General features: G+C 42.7%; 1 protein-coding gene across 1 annotated transcript in view; it reads right to left on the minus strand.

Annotated features, from left to right (window-relative positions):
* The window catches only part of LOC143297080 (uncharacterized), a 102,574-nt gene that overhangs the window by 18,198 nt on the left and 66,174 nt on the right, over window positions 1-18,202 (minus strand). Inside the window, exons 3-8 of the mRNA XM_076609252.1 lie at window positions 10,749-10,946; window positions 9,791-9,836; window positions 7,490-7,577; window positions 4,399-4,502; window positions 3,854-3,949; window positions 3,054-3,131 (exon numbers count right to left, since the gene is read on the minus strand). Coding sequence (XP_076465367.1) covers window positions 3,054-3,131; window positions 3,854-3,949; window positions 4,399-4,502; window positions 7,490-7,577; window positions 9,791-9,836; window positions 10,749-10,946 — 610 coding nt within the window. The remainder of the gene's footprint in view (window positions 1-3,053; window positions 3,132-3,853; window positions 3,950-4,398; window positions 4,503-7,489; window positions 7,578-9,790; window positions 9,837-10,748; window positions 10,947-18,202) is intronic.

Genomic DNA, 18,202 nt, shown 5'->3' on the forward strand with positions numbered 1-18,202 from the left:
AATCCCACCATGTCTTGATCACAGAGAGGAAAAGATAAAGATGGCACATCAAAATATGTCAATAAAAATGTGTAAAGATGGCACAGAAAGAAACACAGGCAAGAATTAGATTAAAAAAAATTAAAAAAAAAAGCATGGCAGAGAGAAGAGAGACACTCATCAATGTCAGCTACAAGAATATTAAATCTGAACAAGTTCCCATAAATGGGTGAAGCAGGGCTAATAAATTCCCAGGCAATATCTAGTTGTCCTGAAGATAAGGAGACAGAAAAAAACCAACAACTGAGCTGCATCTACCAAATCCTGTTTAACATCCACATATAAATCTTCTTTCAATCGAATCATCACTACACTTTATTCTTCTTTTCTTTGTTTTTCTTTTGTTTAACGGCCAACAAACTAGCTAGGAAAATGGGAAACACACCTGTGTAATTAACGCCACTCCCCATAATGTGAAGTCTGAGTGGTGAAAACCACACCTGTTCAGTGAACACTGTACCTCAGTCCTTAATTTCTTGCATATGTTTCAATACTTTTTTCTGGTACGTCCGCTATCTACATGCCTGATCTTGTTAAGCCCTGTGTTCCATCCTGATCACTGTGATCATCTGATGACTCATGTGTTCCATGTGTCTCACCTTGCAAAATGAAATTACCTTGCATGTGTTTCAATACTTTCTCTGGTACATCCCCTCACCTGTCATCAATGCCACTTCCCATAATGTGAAGTCCGAGTGGTGAAAACCACACCTGTTCAGTGAACACTGTACCTCAAGTAGGAGGAGATTGTATTATACTCCGTTTGGTGTTACATATACTTACCATGTCAAACTGATGCAAACTAGGCCTATCGGTTTGCTCTGCTTGGCCAAATTTCGCGTGGCTAACAGTGAAAAGACGAGTCGTTTTGACCCCGGTCCACTCTCAGCCAATCAAACGCCTCTAAAAGCTATAAGCGCTGAATCATTCCTTTGGCCAAGGCTCTCCACGCCATCTTGTCAGGTTTACGCTCTGTCTCGTCTTACGCTTTTTTTGGCCTCAAGTCCTAAATTTCTTGCATGTATTTCAATACTTATTTCTGGTACGTCCGCTCTTTATATAGTATAGTATATGTCTGATTTTGTTCAGCCCTGTGCTCCATCCCACTGACTGCGATCATCTGCTGACCCGTGTTCTCTGTGTCCCACATCTTAATAAGAAATCACAAGGACAGTGTGCCTTTTCACACTTTGGTCCTGTCACCTGGAACAAACCTCCCCACCAAATTTGTCATGCTGAAACAAAATCTCAGTTCAAATCTAGCTTCATAACACATCTGTGTACACATCTCCTTTCACAAATGCCTTGGTGTTGGCATGTGTGTGTGTTGTGTGGTGTGGTGTGGTGTGGTGTTGAGTTGTGTTGTGTTGTGGTGTGGTGTGGTGTGGTGTGGTGTTGTGTTGTGTTGTGTGTGTGTGTTGTGTGTGTGTGTGTGTGTGTGTGTGTGTGTGTGTGTGCATGCATGTGTGTGTGTGTTAGTTTTATTCGGAAATTGGTGTGCATTTTTGTCACCATTTCCCCCATACTGATGTCAACTGTGAGTGATCTGGGCCCCTGTACTAAGGAGGTACAGCACATTATAAATACCCATTATTATCATCTTCATGATTATTATCATCATCATCATCAATTCCATTCTTCTTCTTATCATTATAATCAGTAGCAGTAATAGTAGTAATAATATTATCATTAAAGGTTGCGTTCATTCACTGCAGTCAATATCTGACACACGGCGTCAATACTATGATTGTCTTGAGCAATGTGAGATCCGTCAGTTACCAAGGATTAAATCATGTTCTTTACTTTGGGGCCTTCTGTTTCTCACAATCTTTATCCTGTTCCAAAGGAAAATTCCCTGCCCAGAAGGCAGAACTGACGCAGCCAGAAGAAAAGGAAAGAAAGGAATAAAAAGAAGAAAAGAATGAGAAAACACAAAGAAGAAATCAGACACAAGGGTGGGTAACAAAGAGAGATAAGATTCAAACACAAATACAAGAACAAATATCAGAAGACATGACAGAGAGACAAAAAGCCTTGGTCACACACACACACACACACACAGATGAAGTAGTGGAAGACAGAGACATGACCAACAAAGAGGAGAGAGGTAAGAGTGAGGATGAAGTGGTCCTGACAGGGTCAATCAAGGCACCACCAGTGTCACAGCATCAAGATACCACCCTGCTGGGCTTTACCCTGGGGACATTCTGGGCTGGCCACAAATGACACCTGGGCTTGTCTGTGGCTGGTCAAGATCAACACCCCCAACACACCCAGTAGGAAATTAACCCCTTTCTACTGGTTCAATCAAGCTATTGAAAAAAGGAGGGGGGTTGTTCCAGGCTAGCCTTTACAGATCCCACCCCCCAACATCCCTCTCATTTTCACTTAATGGAAGAAGCAAATATGGAGGGAGATTCTGAGGTTTCTGTTTTGATATACTGTACTGATTCTAACTATGCTAAGTTTACTCCTAGGGCTTCCTTTCAAGGTAGACTTGAATGACCCCAATATCTGTCTTGAAGGGTGTGGGGTAAAATGCAACTACAGGTGGGTTGGGGGTCGGTTCTGAATAGCTAAGTTTACCCCAACAGGTCATTCCAGGCTAGTCTACACAGACTGAGGGGTTAATCTGGGACAGATTTGATCCTGGGCCAAAGCCTGGGGAGGCAGGACAATCATGGGTGGGACTGGAAAAATGTATGAATCGTGATAACCCATGGTGTGGGGGCAGTGAGATGAACCTGATGAACCAAGTGAGATAAACTTCAGACAAACTGAAATAAACTGAAAAAAAAGAAGAAAAAGAACAAAATCCAGAAATCCTGCTCCATCCAGAAAAATCCCACCCATGGACTAGGCTACGGCAGGGTCAGCAGAAAGTCTGAAGATGGACGGTGTGGATGGAGTGACCCTAACCCAGTGCTTGGAATATTTCAGAAAGGTCACTAGTACAGGGGACCCTCATCCAGTCCTGGGAATACCTCAAGGTCATCAGTACGAGAGACACTCACCGAGTCCTGGGAATACTTCAGCAAGGTCACCAGCAGCTTGTACGTGTTGTCGCGGGACATGAACGACCCAAACACGTACTGCACGCACAAACACACAGTTTCAATAATTTAATAGTCAAGGAATGACAGACCATTAGGCATCTCCTGAAACATAAGCACATGGGAAGTTTTGGCATGCTCAGCCCTGAGGGAAAGAAGCTGACTGTGCCACAGCGCACTGTTTTGCATAGACAAATAACCCCCTCCTTTCCTCCCCACTCCCCAACACATGAACTGACACATGCACGCACACACATACCCACACACAACGCCTGAACATCCACAGCTCTCGCAACACATCCAATGTTCACACACACAACACCTGAACATCTATATATCTCACAACACACCCCAGTCCACAGACACATACAACACCTGAACATCTACATGTCTCACAACACACCCCAGTACACACACACACACACACACACACAACACCTGAACTTGCACAAGTCTCACCACCACCCCCCACCCCTGGTCCACACACACACAACACCTGGCACAGCAGAATGTGCTGTGGAGGCACCCCCCTTTCCAAAACAACTCTCCATACCCTCCCTTTCCAGCCCATAGTGTCTCTAACCATATATCTACTTGTATTTCATATGTTTTGTCTTTCACCTCTTTGTTTTCAGAGTTGTGCATGCGTGTGAAAGCTTCATGTGAATATGATTTGGCTTGTTTCTGGACAACAATTTGCACAACATAATTACATATATCATTAACAACATTATTATTACTATCATAATCATCACCATCACCTTGTGGTCAGCCATCTGGACACCAATGGCGTTGGGAATGATGAGCGCCAGCTTCTCTCTGGTGATGCAGATCACCTTGTGTAGGGGGATCTCCAGCTGTAACCATTATCATCATCACCACCACCTCCAACTGTAACCATCATCATGATCACAACCACCACCACCAACATCATCACTATCATCATCACAACCACCACTACCATCATCATTATCACAACCACCATCATCATCATCATCATGACCACAACCACTAGCATCATCATCATCGTCATCTCAACCAACACCACCATCATCATTATCATAACCACCACCACCACCACCACCACCATCATTATAATTACCACCATCACCCTCATAGCAACCACCACCACCACCACCATCATCATCACAACCAACACCAACACCATCACAACCACCATCATCATCATCATCATCACTGCCAACACCACCAACATCATCACAACAATGCATGTTCGCACACACACACACACACACACACACATGCTCACTCACACACCCACACACAGTGCACAGTGCGTACTGACCAGCCTTCCCCGTGCCCTGATCTTGGAGTAGAAACAGATCCAGTTCTGAGACACGTACATCACACCCTGTAGCAGAATGTCCCCCTTGAAGGCACATGAGTACGCTGCAACACAACAAACTCACATTCCTCACAGGGTTCAAGGTTCAAGGTCATGTAGCCTTTTATGGCCATCATGGCAGTGAATTCATAACATCCACTGTGTCTTGGGCTCAGCGTAGGAAGGCAGGGGTCCAATCCTCTTCTTCTGCCATTTTAACCTGTCCAACCCATGTCAGGAACCCACTCACACCTGGGTGGAGTGAGAAAAGCAGAGTGCCTTTCCCCCAAGGACACCCCACCATGCTGAAATGGAGCCTCCAACCCTGATCACTGATGAACACTGAATCAGAAGTCCAAAACTTATGTGATCCACTACAATAATTCCAGGCAAGAACTGAGCGCAGGAAACAGAGCCTCACATGGAAACACAAGCAAATATAAATTACAACAATTGTGTATAGCCGACATGACAGCCGAGTGTTCAGAGCAACAGACTTTCAATCTGAGGGTCCTGGGTTTGAACCACAACTGCTCCTAGCGGATTAAGGGTGGTGATTTTTCCACCCTCCCGGGTCAACATATGTGCAGCCCTGTTAGTGTCTTCTTCTTCTTCTTTTTTTTCGGTCGCACTTGTCATAGAGTCAGGCTGGCCTGCGAGACAAATGTCGTCGTGGCTTCCAGGTCTTGTCTGCAGCCGTAGAGCTTGGTGCGTAGTGGGGTCGCTTCTGGCCACACGGTGTCTCTCAGTCCCTGGTGGAGGGGACAAGTCTGCAGAACATGTTCTGGTGTTTGGTCTTCAAGACCACAGGGACAGGTTGGTGATGGTGCCAGCTTCAGCTTCTTGAACATGTGCGCGTTGAGGCGGCAGTGTCCTGTGCGTAAGCGCATAATTGCTACCTGCTGCCAGCGTTCAAGCTCGTGATATGCATCCCTTGTGGCTTGTGGTCGCAGTGCTGCCTTCACAAGGGTCTTCTTTTCAGCGAAGCTAACACTGTTGTTTGGTTGTCTTTCTTTCGCTCCGAGTTTGGCGAGCTGGTCCGCAATTTCGTTGCCTGGAATTCCGCAGTGGGCTGGAACCCATTGCAGGACTGCTCGTCGTTGCTGGGCAACTTCTTGTAGTTTCTCCTTGAGATGAGGAAGTTTATCTCTTGCAAGGGCTTCCAGGACAGACAACGCATCTGTCAGAAAGACAACTTGTGGGCATTCGCTCTCCGAGTCGTGAACCATTGAAGCGGCCTGCATGAGCGCCTGAACCTCAGCTGCGTAGTTTGAACAGTACTTTCCTGTGGGTATCCTTGCTGTGGATGTGTGGTGCTCAGGAGACTTCATGTACACTCCTGCTCCTCCGTCAGCAACAGCGTTGGTTGCAGAGCCATCTGTGTACACGTGAATCCAGGATTCTTCAGGGTACCTTTCAGCAATCATGGCTTGTGTCAGAGTGCGTTTGGCCGTGTCATCCTGAGAATCTCCTGGAGCGACCTGAGGGACTGATGTTGTGATATGAAAACTTGTGTCTGAAAAACCTTCCTGTGTATACATCAAATATGCACATTCACAATCCTGTCATCCATGTCAGTGTTCACTGGGTTCTGGAAACACACACATACAAAGCATGCATACCCCTGAAAACTGAGTATGGCTGCCTCAACAGCAGGTTAAAAACTGCCATACATATCAAACCCCACTGACATATTTGAGTGAGTGTGGGAGATGAGGCCCAGGAATGCAGAAAGAATGTAAAAACCAACAGTGCACCTCACCAACACATTACATACACATGCATGTTCACTCGCAATACATACAAGAAAACATGCTGAAACCTCGTTTGAACCAAAGGTTCTCCATCTGTTGCCCTTTCACACCCAAAACCCACCCTACCACCCACCCACATCCACCTACCCACCCACCCACACACACACTCACACACTGGTATACTACTGGTCCAATTATTTTTTCTTCTTTTTTCTGAGGGCATGGTACAAAAAAAAAAAGAAAAAAAAAGAAGAAGCTGCATATGCTTATTCCTTTACCCTCAAAAAAGGTCATTTTGAATTGACACACAGACATCAATTGAGTATGGGCACTCGCTGTCAACAGGATAACAGTACAGTACAGTACAGTACAGTACATTTCAGTTCAGTACAGTAGAGTACAGGCCTTCACTGTCAGCAGGATAACAGTATGGGTACAGTACAGTACATTTCAGTTCAGTACAGTACAGGCATTCACTGTCAGCAGCATAACAGTACAGTACAGTACAGTACAGGCATTCACTGTCAGCAGGATAACAGTACAGTACAGTACAGTACAGTACAGGCATTCACTGTCAGCAGGATAACAGTACAGTACAGTACACTACAGTACAGTACAGTACAGTTCAGTACAGGCATTCACTGTCAGCAGGATAACAATATAGGTTCAGTACAGTACAGTACATACAGTACAGTACAGTACAGTACAGTAGAGGCATTCACTGTCAGCAGGATAACAATATAGGTACAGTACAGTACAGTACAGTACAGGCATTCACTGTCAGCAGGATAACAGTATGGGTAAAGTACAGTACAGTACAGTACAGTACAGTTCAGTTCAGTACAGTACAGGCATTCACTGTCAGGAGCATAACAGTACAGTACAGTACAGTTCAGTACAGTACAGTACAGTACAGTACAGTACAGGCATTCACTGTCAGCAGGATAACAGTACACAGTACAGTACAGTTCAGTAGAGTAGAGTACAGGCATTCACTGACAGCAGGATAACAGTACACAGTACAGTACAGTACAGTTCAGTTCAGTACAGTACAGTACAGGCATTCACTGTCAGCAGCATAACAGTACAGTACAGTACAGTTCAGTACGGTACAGTACAGGCATTCACTGTCAGCAGGATAACAGTACAGTACAGTACAGTACAGTACAGTACAGTACAGGCATTCACTGTCAGCAGGATAACAGTACAGTACAGTACAGTACAGTACAGTACAGTACAGTACAGGCATTCACTGTCAGCAGGATAACAGTACAGTACAGTACAGTTCAGACACTCACTGTCAATAGGATACTCATGCAAGGGCACGTTCTTGAACAGCTTGTGGAACTTGGCGTTCTTGGATTTGCTGACGTAGGGAGGCAGCTCCTGAAGGAGAAACAAATGACTCATCAATATTTCCATCATCAGGACACAAAGCTGCCCCTTCCCCCTCCCCTTCACCCCAAGCACCACCACCCCCATCACTCTGGTCCCCTTTCCATAGGCCCAGTAAAATGACAGAAAAAACAGACAAGGAAATAAAATCTAAATGAACGAACAAACCTTTCTTTTTTCACACTGATAGGACGTCACATGTTCCCAGGCAGGCGTGGGGAAAAAACCGTAAAACATACCTGTCTGCATTTTTGAAGGATGCTAAGTGTGCTGCATTTTGGATGGATGCCGAGTGTGTTTTTGTTTTGTTTTCTGTGTGTGGTGAAATGCACAATAAAAACAACTTATCACTGTACAGAGTTCACAAAATGTTCAGGATCACTAGGAGTGACCATTCTAAGTTTATCTGAATCTGACACGTAGGAGTGACTGTTCTGCGAGCAACTGTGCTTGATCCAATGATCAGACTGACTTAAATTTTCTGAGTATTCTTTGTTTATTGATTAAAATGTCTGCACAAAATGAAATGATTTAATATTCAGTTCCCTTAATTTGAAATATGCGTGAAAAAATAGTCCTTAATTTCTTGGGAAACCAGTACTGCAGAACAGAAAATCAATTCCGTTACTAAAATTGTTAATAAAATTTCCCCCACCCAATCCCACTGAAAAGACAGACAGAGAAAGCATCTGTTAGCAGGCAGCCACTGATGGTTTTTGCACACCAATCAACTTTCAAGTTACACACACACATTTTGCACACCAACCAACTTTCAAGTTACACACACACACACAAACACACAAATCAGGGTTCAAATATAGCGGGTGCCTGGGTGCAAATGCTACAAAAAGTTGGCTCGGGCACGCAGATTTTCTGTCGACAGTGCCCAGTTGGCACCCAAAATTTGATAGAGGTGAAAGAAAATTAATTAAAAGACACACCAAGAAAGCAAACTCGAACGCAGTTGATCAAAATGTAAAGCGTCGTCTGCTGCAACTCGCTTTGCAGAGCAGCATCTCTGTGCGTGCGCGATCAGATGTTGACGTTCATGGCACATTAGCGACAAATGATGTTTTCCATCTTTAATCATCAATGTTAAAAGAAATGCTCCCAAAACAGAGACGAAAGCTCAGGATGACAAAGAACAAACAGCAGGAGTATGAATCAAAGCGCCAGCACATGTACAATGAAGTCTGGCAGAAAGACTTTCCGTGGCACACCGTTGAAACGAAGGAAGATGACACCCAAATGCTTGTGTGTGTACCGTGTCAGAAGGAGACCAGAGGGAAGGTGGGATTGGAAAAGCAAAATATGAACTTGTTGATGGATCAAAAATGATCAAAAGGTTCACACTCGTGAGGCACTCCCAATCTCAAGTGCACAAGTTGTCCGTGGAAAGAAAAGAAGCTAGAAAAAAGGTTGTGTCAGAAACAGCAGCAAGGAGAGCTCTGCTCTCTCTTGAGCAAGATGTGGCAGAAAGAGTAAAGAAGCCATTAACAGGCCCATGCGGTTCTGGATGTGTGAACATTTTGAGTGTGGTTTTCCAAACATTGACACATATGGAATAATAACTCAAAGCTCTTATTTCATTTTATTATGCTGGCACCCAAAACCACAACTGGGCACTCAAAGGTTTTGTCCAGAGTGCCCGACTGGCACTAAAAAAAAAAAAAAAAGAAAAAAAAAAAGAAGAAGATTTAAGTTCGAACCCTGCAAATACTGCAGAGTAATTTTAATGAGAGGGCTTAAACATATGTGCCTGAGATATTTCTTGAATATATATATGTATAAAAATTATATATATATATACATATGTGTGTGTGTGTGTGTGTGTGTGTGTGTGTGTGTGTAAAAAAGAAGAAAAAAAAAGTGAAAATCCTATTCTGGAACAACGATCCTTGACTACGAAGAAGAGTTGTTTCCCTTTGTCACTTCTTGTCCCAGAAACCGACAATGCTGACCAAAGTAGACGGTAAGCCTGCCTTTGTTTTCATGTATCTAGCAAAGCAGATTCAATTACAGAAGCCCCTGTGAGATCAATAGGAAGAAAAAAAAAACAAGAAGGAGGAGGCAGAGAGAAAGGGACAGACAGAGAACATTAGTTGAAACAAGGCAGCACACAGTCTGCATGCACTTGCAGTCTGTACAATGTGTGTGCATGTCTCTGTGTAAAGTTACTTTTAGTTCTGATGAATTCAACTTACAGTGCACTCCTCCGCTTTCTTGATGTCTGGTAAACGATGTGGACTGCTGAAAAAGACAAACCATAAAACTAGAAATAATTAAAAAAAAACCCTCTCAAAGTATTATATACATAAAACAGTGTTACACACACATTCACATAAACACATCAAAAAATGTGCATACTTTTACCCTTACTGGAGCATGAAGGATAGACATTAACATCATATATATCTGTATTCTATGGATCTATTTCTTCGATGCATGTATGTGTGCATGTGTGAGTGTGTGTGTGTGTGTTTCTGGTGTGTATTCTCGTGTTTTGTATACGAATAATATGTTATAGTTAAACAGTAATGACAATAATAATAATAACAATAATATATGAAGGTTTATATATCTATAGCGCAGTACCCCCATCTCAGATAGGGCTCACCGCACTGTACATTAAGACATACAAATTTAAGAATAAGTGACATTAAAATTCAAAGTATGTACAAATAAATCAACTCTGGCAATATCATAGTGACTGTGTATACCACATAGTTGAATTATAGCAAAATTATATACATCACATTCATCATCAAAATACACCCTAGGATGCTTTGAGAGATCTGAAATTGTTATGACTATATAAATTGACTGCTACTACTACTACAAAATATCATTATTATTAATCTTACTGTTGTTATTACTATCACTATGAACGTATCTGATAGGTGAAAAATACACGTCATACACACACAACACAACTGTAGTAGAAAGCTTCCTTACTTTGAAAGTTTCAACTTACTTGTGTACTTCAGTGCTTTCTCACCATGCTCATCCACAAAAAAAACAACAAAACATGATACAGGACAGTTAAATTATGGCTGGACATTGAAACTTTTAATCTGGGTAAAGATTTTCTACTGTATTGCTATCATATATCCATGTGTCCAGAATCCAGAAAATCTTCACCGAAAACGAAAAGCTACACACCAGTTCTGCAGAGTGAGTGTATCCGTGGTGTGACTGCTGACGGAACCGTTGCTGGAGGGGGTGGTGGGTTTGCGCCCCTCCCCCCTTGACTCGGCACCACGCGACTCGCTGCCATGGGGCTGGTTGTCCGTGCCCTCCGCCCCTCTGTTGGCCTGAGGGGGGGCCGCCTGCTCCACCGCCACTCCACTCATGGATTTCCTGCAACACCCCCAACAACATAAACGCTTGCTAAGTGTGGGTGAGTGAGTGAGTGAATGTGTGTATCACTGTATGTGTGTGTGTGGCTGTACCCTTGTAGGGGTTGCTGTTTAGAAGACATTGTTCGTTTTCATCGTCAGTGTGTGTGTGTGTGTGTGTGTGTGTGTGTGTGCGTGTGTGTGAAATATTGCTTATTGTTTTCCACAGTATTAAAAATGTACCAAAGGGCTTAATCTGACATAGAAAGAGAAAAAGATACAGTGTATATGTGTGTGTGTGTGTGTGTGTGTGTGTGCGCGCGCGCGCGCGCGATACTGTACGGTGACCTATCGCCTGACCAGTGTAACAGAGGAGCACCTAAGAAGCGGAACAAAGGCATGCTAAAGGAGGCCCTTACAAACTGCAGCATCACACCCACTACTGGACTAACCAGACTGCAAACCAAAATGTCTGGTGCTACACATCCACCAAGCTGCCAACGCCTTCAAAGCAAACCGTCAAGCTAATTTAGAAAAGATGGCAAGGCAGAAAAACAGGTCCCTAACAGAACCCACCACAGACCAAATATTCTCATGCAACCACTGTAAAAGGACCTCCAGATCTTCACACATGATGATAAGGACAAAACTGACTCAACCTTCAAACACATGTTGTGTATGTTGTGTGTGTGTGTGTGTGTGTGTGTGTGTGTGTGTGTGTGTGTGTGTGTGTGTGTGTTTGTTGCATGCATGAGTGTGTGTGTGTTGCATGCATGAGTGTGTGTGTGTGTGAATACCCCTAGAATTCTAAACCAATAAACTAAGGGGTAAGTATAGCCTGTATGACTAATTTATGAGTGACAAAAATAGGAAGGACTGTCTTTATGATCTATAAATTACGGTTGTAGCACCTAACACTGTGTGAGAGCACACGATGTGCGTGTGACTTAAACCTGCCAGCAGCAGGTTTAATGTGTAGTTACAAGTTATATGACGATGTTTATCTGCTCCTTGGAATGCGTCGTTACACCACTGACAAAATTTATGACTGACTTGCTTGTGTATTTGTTTCAGCTCCAAGTCTCTTCAATAAATGATAAAACAATAAACATGGCCCACCCACCTCAACCGATTCCGTCCACGGTTAAATCTTTTCACCCACTACCAAAGCATACGATTGGTAAGCCCGACAATTTTTTTTTTTTTTTTTTTTTTTTTTTTTTTTTATCGGCACGTCTCTCACCTGTTGTGGGCCGTTTCGATGTTCGCCGGTTCAATGAAATGTTTGCAGTGACTGTGTCCAATATCAGAAGCTCACAAGTGCCCATCGTTGCTTGAGATACACCTCCTTTTGTTTACATGTTCGTCCCGTATTTTGAGGACAACACACCGAATCTCCTCTTACACTGCTTGATCTACGTCTGCTGGCCTGCAATGTTTGGCCTTGAGATGGCCAAAATGCCAGAACGAGGCTGGCAATCGTTGAGATTTGTCTTCCCTTGTCGTATCAATGTTACAGCTTTTGGCTTTAACAGCCGTTTGCCTGATCTTTTATTTATTTATTTTTTTTTTAAATCTCCTCGACTGTTAATTTGTACTAGTGCTTTATTGAGTGCTCAGTTACTAACGTTATGGCTGGGTTCACATGGATAAATTTATTTGCAAGCCATAGTCCTTACAGTGTTTTGCTTTCTTTTTATTTATTTAATTTTTGACTCACTTGTGTAAACAAAGTGAGTCTATGTTTTAACCCGGTGCTCGGTTGTCTGTGTGTGTGTGTGTGTGTGTGTGTGTGTGTGTGTGTGGTAAACTTTACCATTGACATTTTCTCTGCAAATACTTTGTCAGTTGACACCAAATTTGGCATAAAAATAGGAAAAATTCAGTTCTTTCCAGTCATCTTGTTTAAAACAATATTGCACCTCTGGGATGGGCACAAAAAAAGAAAAAGAAAAAAAAGAAGCCTAATTATATGCAAACTGCATTTACTGTTATATTTATATTTTTTTGTATTCTCTAAACTTGGCACTTTGACCTCTTATTCTGACACAACAACAAGAGGAGTCATTATTATCATTTTTTGTTCAAACAGGAACTTCTTTTGCTAAGCATGGAATTTTTATTTATTTTGCAAACGTTTTGGTGCAGATAGTAAAAAAGGGAAATTACTCTGTAATTAATGCTAGGGGACGTAATTTATCACAAGTGAGTCTTGAAGGCCTTGCCTCTCTTGTTTTTTATCAAGTATTCCCGCAGTGACAATATGACTGTGACTTTCTGCAAGTTAACAATCCTAGGTATTTAAAAAAAGTGAGAAAAAAGGCCTGATTTGGTGAATGTTTTAGTCAGTTTTAGTGGGTGTCCCCTGCTGTGAGTACCGTGTCATTTAGAATAATTTATTATATATGAAGAATTTAGAATATTTTATAGACTCACCGGTGACAACAGGAACATAATATATGTCCTGTTCTGCGATATCTGTGCACACAAGCAATACGTGGGTCGGACCCAGAATTCTCTTCGGGAAAGAATATACCAGCACAGGTCTGACTGACATAGGTTTGAACAATTTAGCAAAGCGAACCTGGGTCACCATGCATTTCCACGAGCTTGGCCACACGCAGGACAACATAAAGGTCATGGCCATTGAAGAAGTACATCTGAAGAATAAACAGGCAAGGCTCAAGAGGGAGCGGTTCTGGATGGTGAAACTGAGGACAGTCCACCCTTTTGGTCTCAACACACTACAACTGGATATCTGAATTCATTTCGACTTGAAAGCTGTGTTTGACAATGATGGTGGATCAGTTCCAGAGACAGAACGGTGTGAATGCTAACTTGTGTGACAACAACAACAACAATAAATACTAGTGCAACGACGACGACAATGACTTCGACTACTATATACTACTACCACCACCACAACTACCACCACTTCCATGACTATTACAGCAACAACAATCACTACTATTCTACGATGACGATGATGACGACAATTAACGATGTACGACGGTGACGACAATTATGACCCGGCTACAAATACTACTGGTTGTGGTCGTGGAATTGACGCTGGTGCTGGTTATATGGTGATGGATGTCCTACTATTAAATTTTTATTTTTTCAGTTGTTTATTTTATTTTATTCAGTTATTTTTTAATTTTTATAATTATCATTATCTTATAAGAATTTTTTTTCATCAGTTGTTCGTAGATGTAAAATTCAACTCTTTCCCTTTCTTCCCCCTCATCGCAGTACTTTTCTCAGTCAGATGCCTCTCGATCTTTTTGTAATACAACCCAATGCATGTTTTCAATGATTTGATTGTTTGTATAATTGTATCCCCCCCCTCCCCCCAACCTTTGTTTCTTTATTATTATTATTATTATTAATTTTCTTTTTATCACCCACCCACCCCCTTATTCATTTATCTATGTATCTATTTTAGATATTTATGTATTTTATTTATTTATTTATTTATCACTGATTTTTATTTTATTTACTTATATTGTTATCATTTATCGTTTTGTTTTTTTTATTCAACCCCCCACCTTTTTTTCTCTTTTTTTTTCGACTACCGTTGATTGAGTTATTCAGTAAGTTAATCAGGTTTTAAGGAACTTATTTTTTTTATTGTAAAAGAAAATAGGCAGTTGCAATTCTTTAGGGTCTGGGCGAAACCTGGCACAGTAAAATTGCATCACAACATGTACGTCATGGCGTGCTTGCGTCATAATAGCTGCGTAAGAGTGATGCTGGTAACATGTAAACAACTTATCCTTTGAGGAAGGAACGTACGTGATCGTTCCGGAAATTTGGAATGTTTGACGAATTGATGTGTTTATTTTTTTTCTCTCTCTCTCTCTTTATATGTTTATATATATATATATATATATATATATCTATATAGTATAAAGATTGTGGCTCTCTAACACTGTCTATGCAATTTTTTTGTCTCGATCGTATCACCCCTTGACCTCTGATAGTGAATGCTTTGGAGTTTCAAACTACATAGTCTCTCATCTCAGGACATACTACACAATCCTGTATAATTTGCTCGGTAATCTTCTCTGCACGTTTTGTATCAATGTTTTCTACGCGCTGGGGGACCCTACCACATTTCCACAATCCAGGAAATAATGATTTGAATAATGGCACCATTCCCTTCTGCTACCTTCTCCTTCCCTCTCCGTCCCCCCCCTCTCCAAGCCCCTCTCCCCTTAGCACCCCCACCCCTTCCCCTACGACGCGTATGCGTGCACCCGTCACTGAATGTGTGTGGAGCACGAACCTATAAACGTCTTGGGTGTGGACTGATCTGGATGAGTAGCTAGGCCTACGTTGCTGAAGCTTTCTTCTTCTGTTTTTCTTTCACTCAAGGCCTGACCAAGCGCGTTGGTTTATGCTGCTGGTCAGGCATCTGCTTAGCAGTTGTGGTGTAGCATGATAATGTGGATTTGTTCGAACGCAGTGACGCCTCCTTGAGTAACTGAACTGAACTGAACTGAACTGCTGAAGCTAACATTGAAACTGGGCCGTACGTCTGCTTGAAGCCAGCTGTGTGTGTGTGTGTGTGTGTGTTGGACAGAGGACAGAGGAAAACGATATGAATGCGTTGCACATATTCATATTCTTCCGTTGGCTGTCCCGGTTTTATAACGCTCAGTACAGCTGGCACAGAGAAAAACAAAAGCAAAGCAAACAAACAACAATAAAAGGCACCATCTGTACGTTATTATTATTATTTTTTTTTTTAATCTATTCATTTTATATAATTTTAAACCCCTTCAGTGCCAGGGGGAAAACAGTAGAAAGTGGTGTTTCAGGTCATAAAACATTAACCAAAACAATAAGCCTAAAATCGAGAAAACAGTCGGGAGATATACCACTCTAGATAAACTGTGTGAATTTTCGGCCTTCCAGAGCCATTTTCCCCTTTTTCTGATGACGTCATCAGTGACGTCACTTGGCACGTACGTAATACGTTTGTGGCAGTCAAGGGGTTTTAAAGTTAACGACTTTCAACAAGAAAAACGTGCGGTATCTTCTGGTGCTCGGAACAGGACATAGGTCCCACACCGCCGGGATGTTTCAAACCAGAGCTGTTTCACGTTGCCCAACAATTTGAACTGTACTTTACTATTCCCAGTAGGCTGCCGGGAAGATGTCACGGGGCAACACACCAATCTATAAGTAGAACCTATATATATATATATAGTATACTATATACTTCAATAATGGAGTGATGGCCTAGAGGTAACGCGTCCGCCTAGGAAGCGAGAGAACCTGAGCGCGCTGGTTCGAATCACGGCTCAGCCGCCGATATTTTCTCCCCCTCCACTAGACCTTGAGTGGTGGTCTGGACGCTAGTCATTCGGAAGAGACAATAAACCGAGGTCCCGTGTGCAACATGCACTTAGCGCACGTAAAAGAACCCACGGCAACAAAAGGGTTGTTCCTGTCCAAATTCTGTAGAAAAATCCACTTCGATAGGAAAAACAAATAAAACTACACGCAGGAAAAAATACAAAAAAAAAAAGAAAAAGAAAAAAAAAGGGTGGCGCTGTAGTGTAGCGACGTGCTGTCCCTGTGGAGAGCAGCCCGAATTTCACACAGAGAAATCTGTTGTGATAAAAAGAAATACAAATACAAATGTCCGTGGGGGCAATACAAGACGGGAGGCCATGACCAGGGTCATCTGTGGGTGCGGAGCATGTCTGAAAGTCCGTTAATCCACCGCAGGCGTGGTCTTCCCCTGGACTGAGTTCTTGGAGTTGCAGGCTCTCGGGGCTGGCTGCCAGTTAACTGGCACTCTCCGAGAGAAAACCTGGCCCGACCCAATCCCAGCGGCCCGGAAGCTCTACGGAGGACTGGAGGACCTGCGACGTACTGCTGCCTTCGCCGAGAAGACGGGGGAATCCATCTGATAAATGACGAACGAGACAACAACTGGCACTCTTAGTAGTTGACCAAACTACTTGATGCGTTGATGTGGGCGACTGGTTGATTGGTGTATCACCAGCTATCTTAGTAGAGGTCGTCGTTTTTGACAGTCACTTCTTGTGTGGTTTTCCATGCCCGTTTTTAAAATGTCTGGGCAGAGTTGTTTCTTTGTTTTCCTCCATTGCTCTGACTATGATGGCTGTTTTGAGGGACGTCCCTTATAACTGTTGTTGACATCTTTAACGCCCCCATCACTCCCCTCCCCCTACAAAAAAAGAAAAAGAAAAAAAAGAAAGAAGATTGTTGTAATGGGAATAATGAATATGCAAACTTTTGTGAAGTCATTGGTATGATAACTCATCATCAATATTTTAATACATATACGCCTATACTGTTGTGAAAAGTCGTTAACATGCTTGTATAAATCTTTTGTGTACCGGCAGAACCGATAGAGAGAAAAATATGAACAAAAAGAATGTCGATCAGTACTGAAGAGAGAGAGAGATAGGGGTGGGTGGGGGTTGGGGGGTTGGGGGGGGTTGAGGAGGGGTGTAAGGTAAGGACATACAGATTACCATTATTTGGGCCCTTTAGTGCACAGAATAAATCAGTCATCGACGGTGCATGCATCCTTGGCTTTCCAGAAAAACTGTTTACCCTACTGCCGGATTCTATACGTATACTTTTAGATTCTTTCTGTTGTAATGTGCACACACACACACGCGCGCACACACACACACACACGCGCGCGCACGCTCGTGCGCGCAGAGTTGCATCACACACACACATACACACACAAACAAAACAAAAACAGGTACACCACACACACACACACACACACACACACCCACACACACACACTGCGAATGCACGATCGTACTTATGGGCGTAACCCATCAGCGTGGGCCTTCTCAAAGCCATCAGTCACACATGGCGTTCACCACGTGGCGTATCACCTTCCTCATATTTCTCATATCCAGTTCATTGAACCACCACCCGCCTTGCAACTCCCCGCCACCCGCTCTCCTTTTCTTTTTTTTCTTTCGTCCAATATCACTCTTAGTGAACAGATGTCAAATAGATGAACAATGCACGTGCTTGTTCGTAAATATTGACAATGATATCCAGATATTGACACACTCACACACACACACACACACACACACACACACACACCACTCACTGATAAACAGATGTGCACACAAACATTAAATGACAAAAGCACAACCATATTATGAACCCATATGATGACTGTACAAGCGCAGAGCACAGACTATAGTGTAACTGCACACATGTCAAATACCTCTTCCCCCACACTCTTCGGTGTTTTACGTCGTT

The sequence above is a fragment of the Babylonia areolata genome, chromosome 22 (genome assembly GCF_041734735.1).
Source record: "Babylonia areolata isolate BAREFJ2019XMU chromosome 22, ASM4173473v1, whole genome shotgun sequence".
Taxonomy (NCBI): Eukaryota; Metazoa; Mollusca; class Gastropoda; order Neogastropoda; family Buccinidae; genus Babylonia; species Babylonia areolata.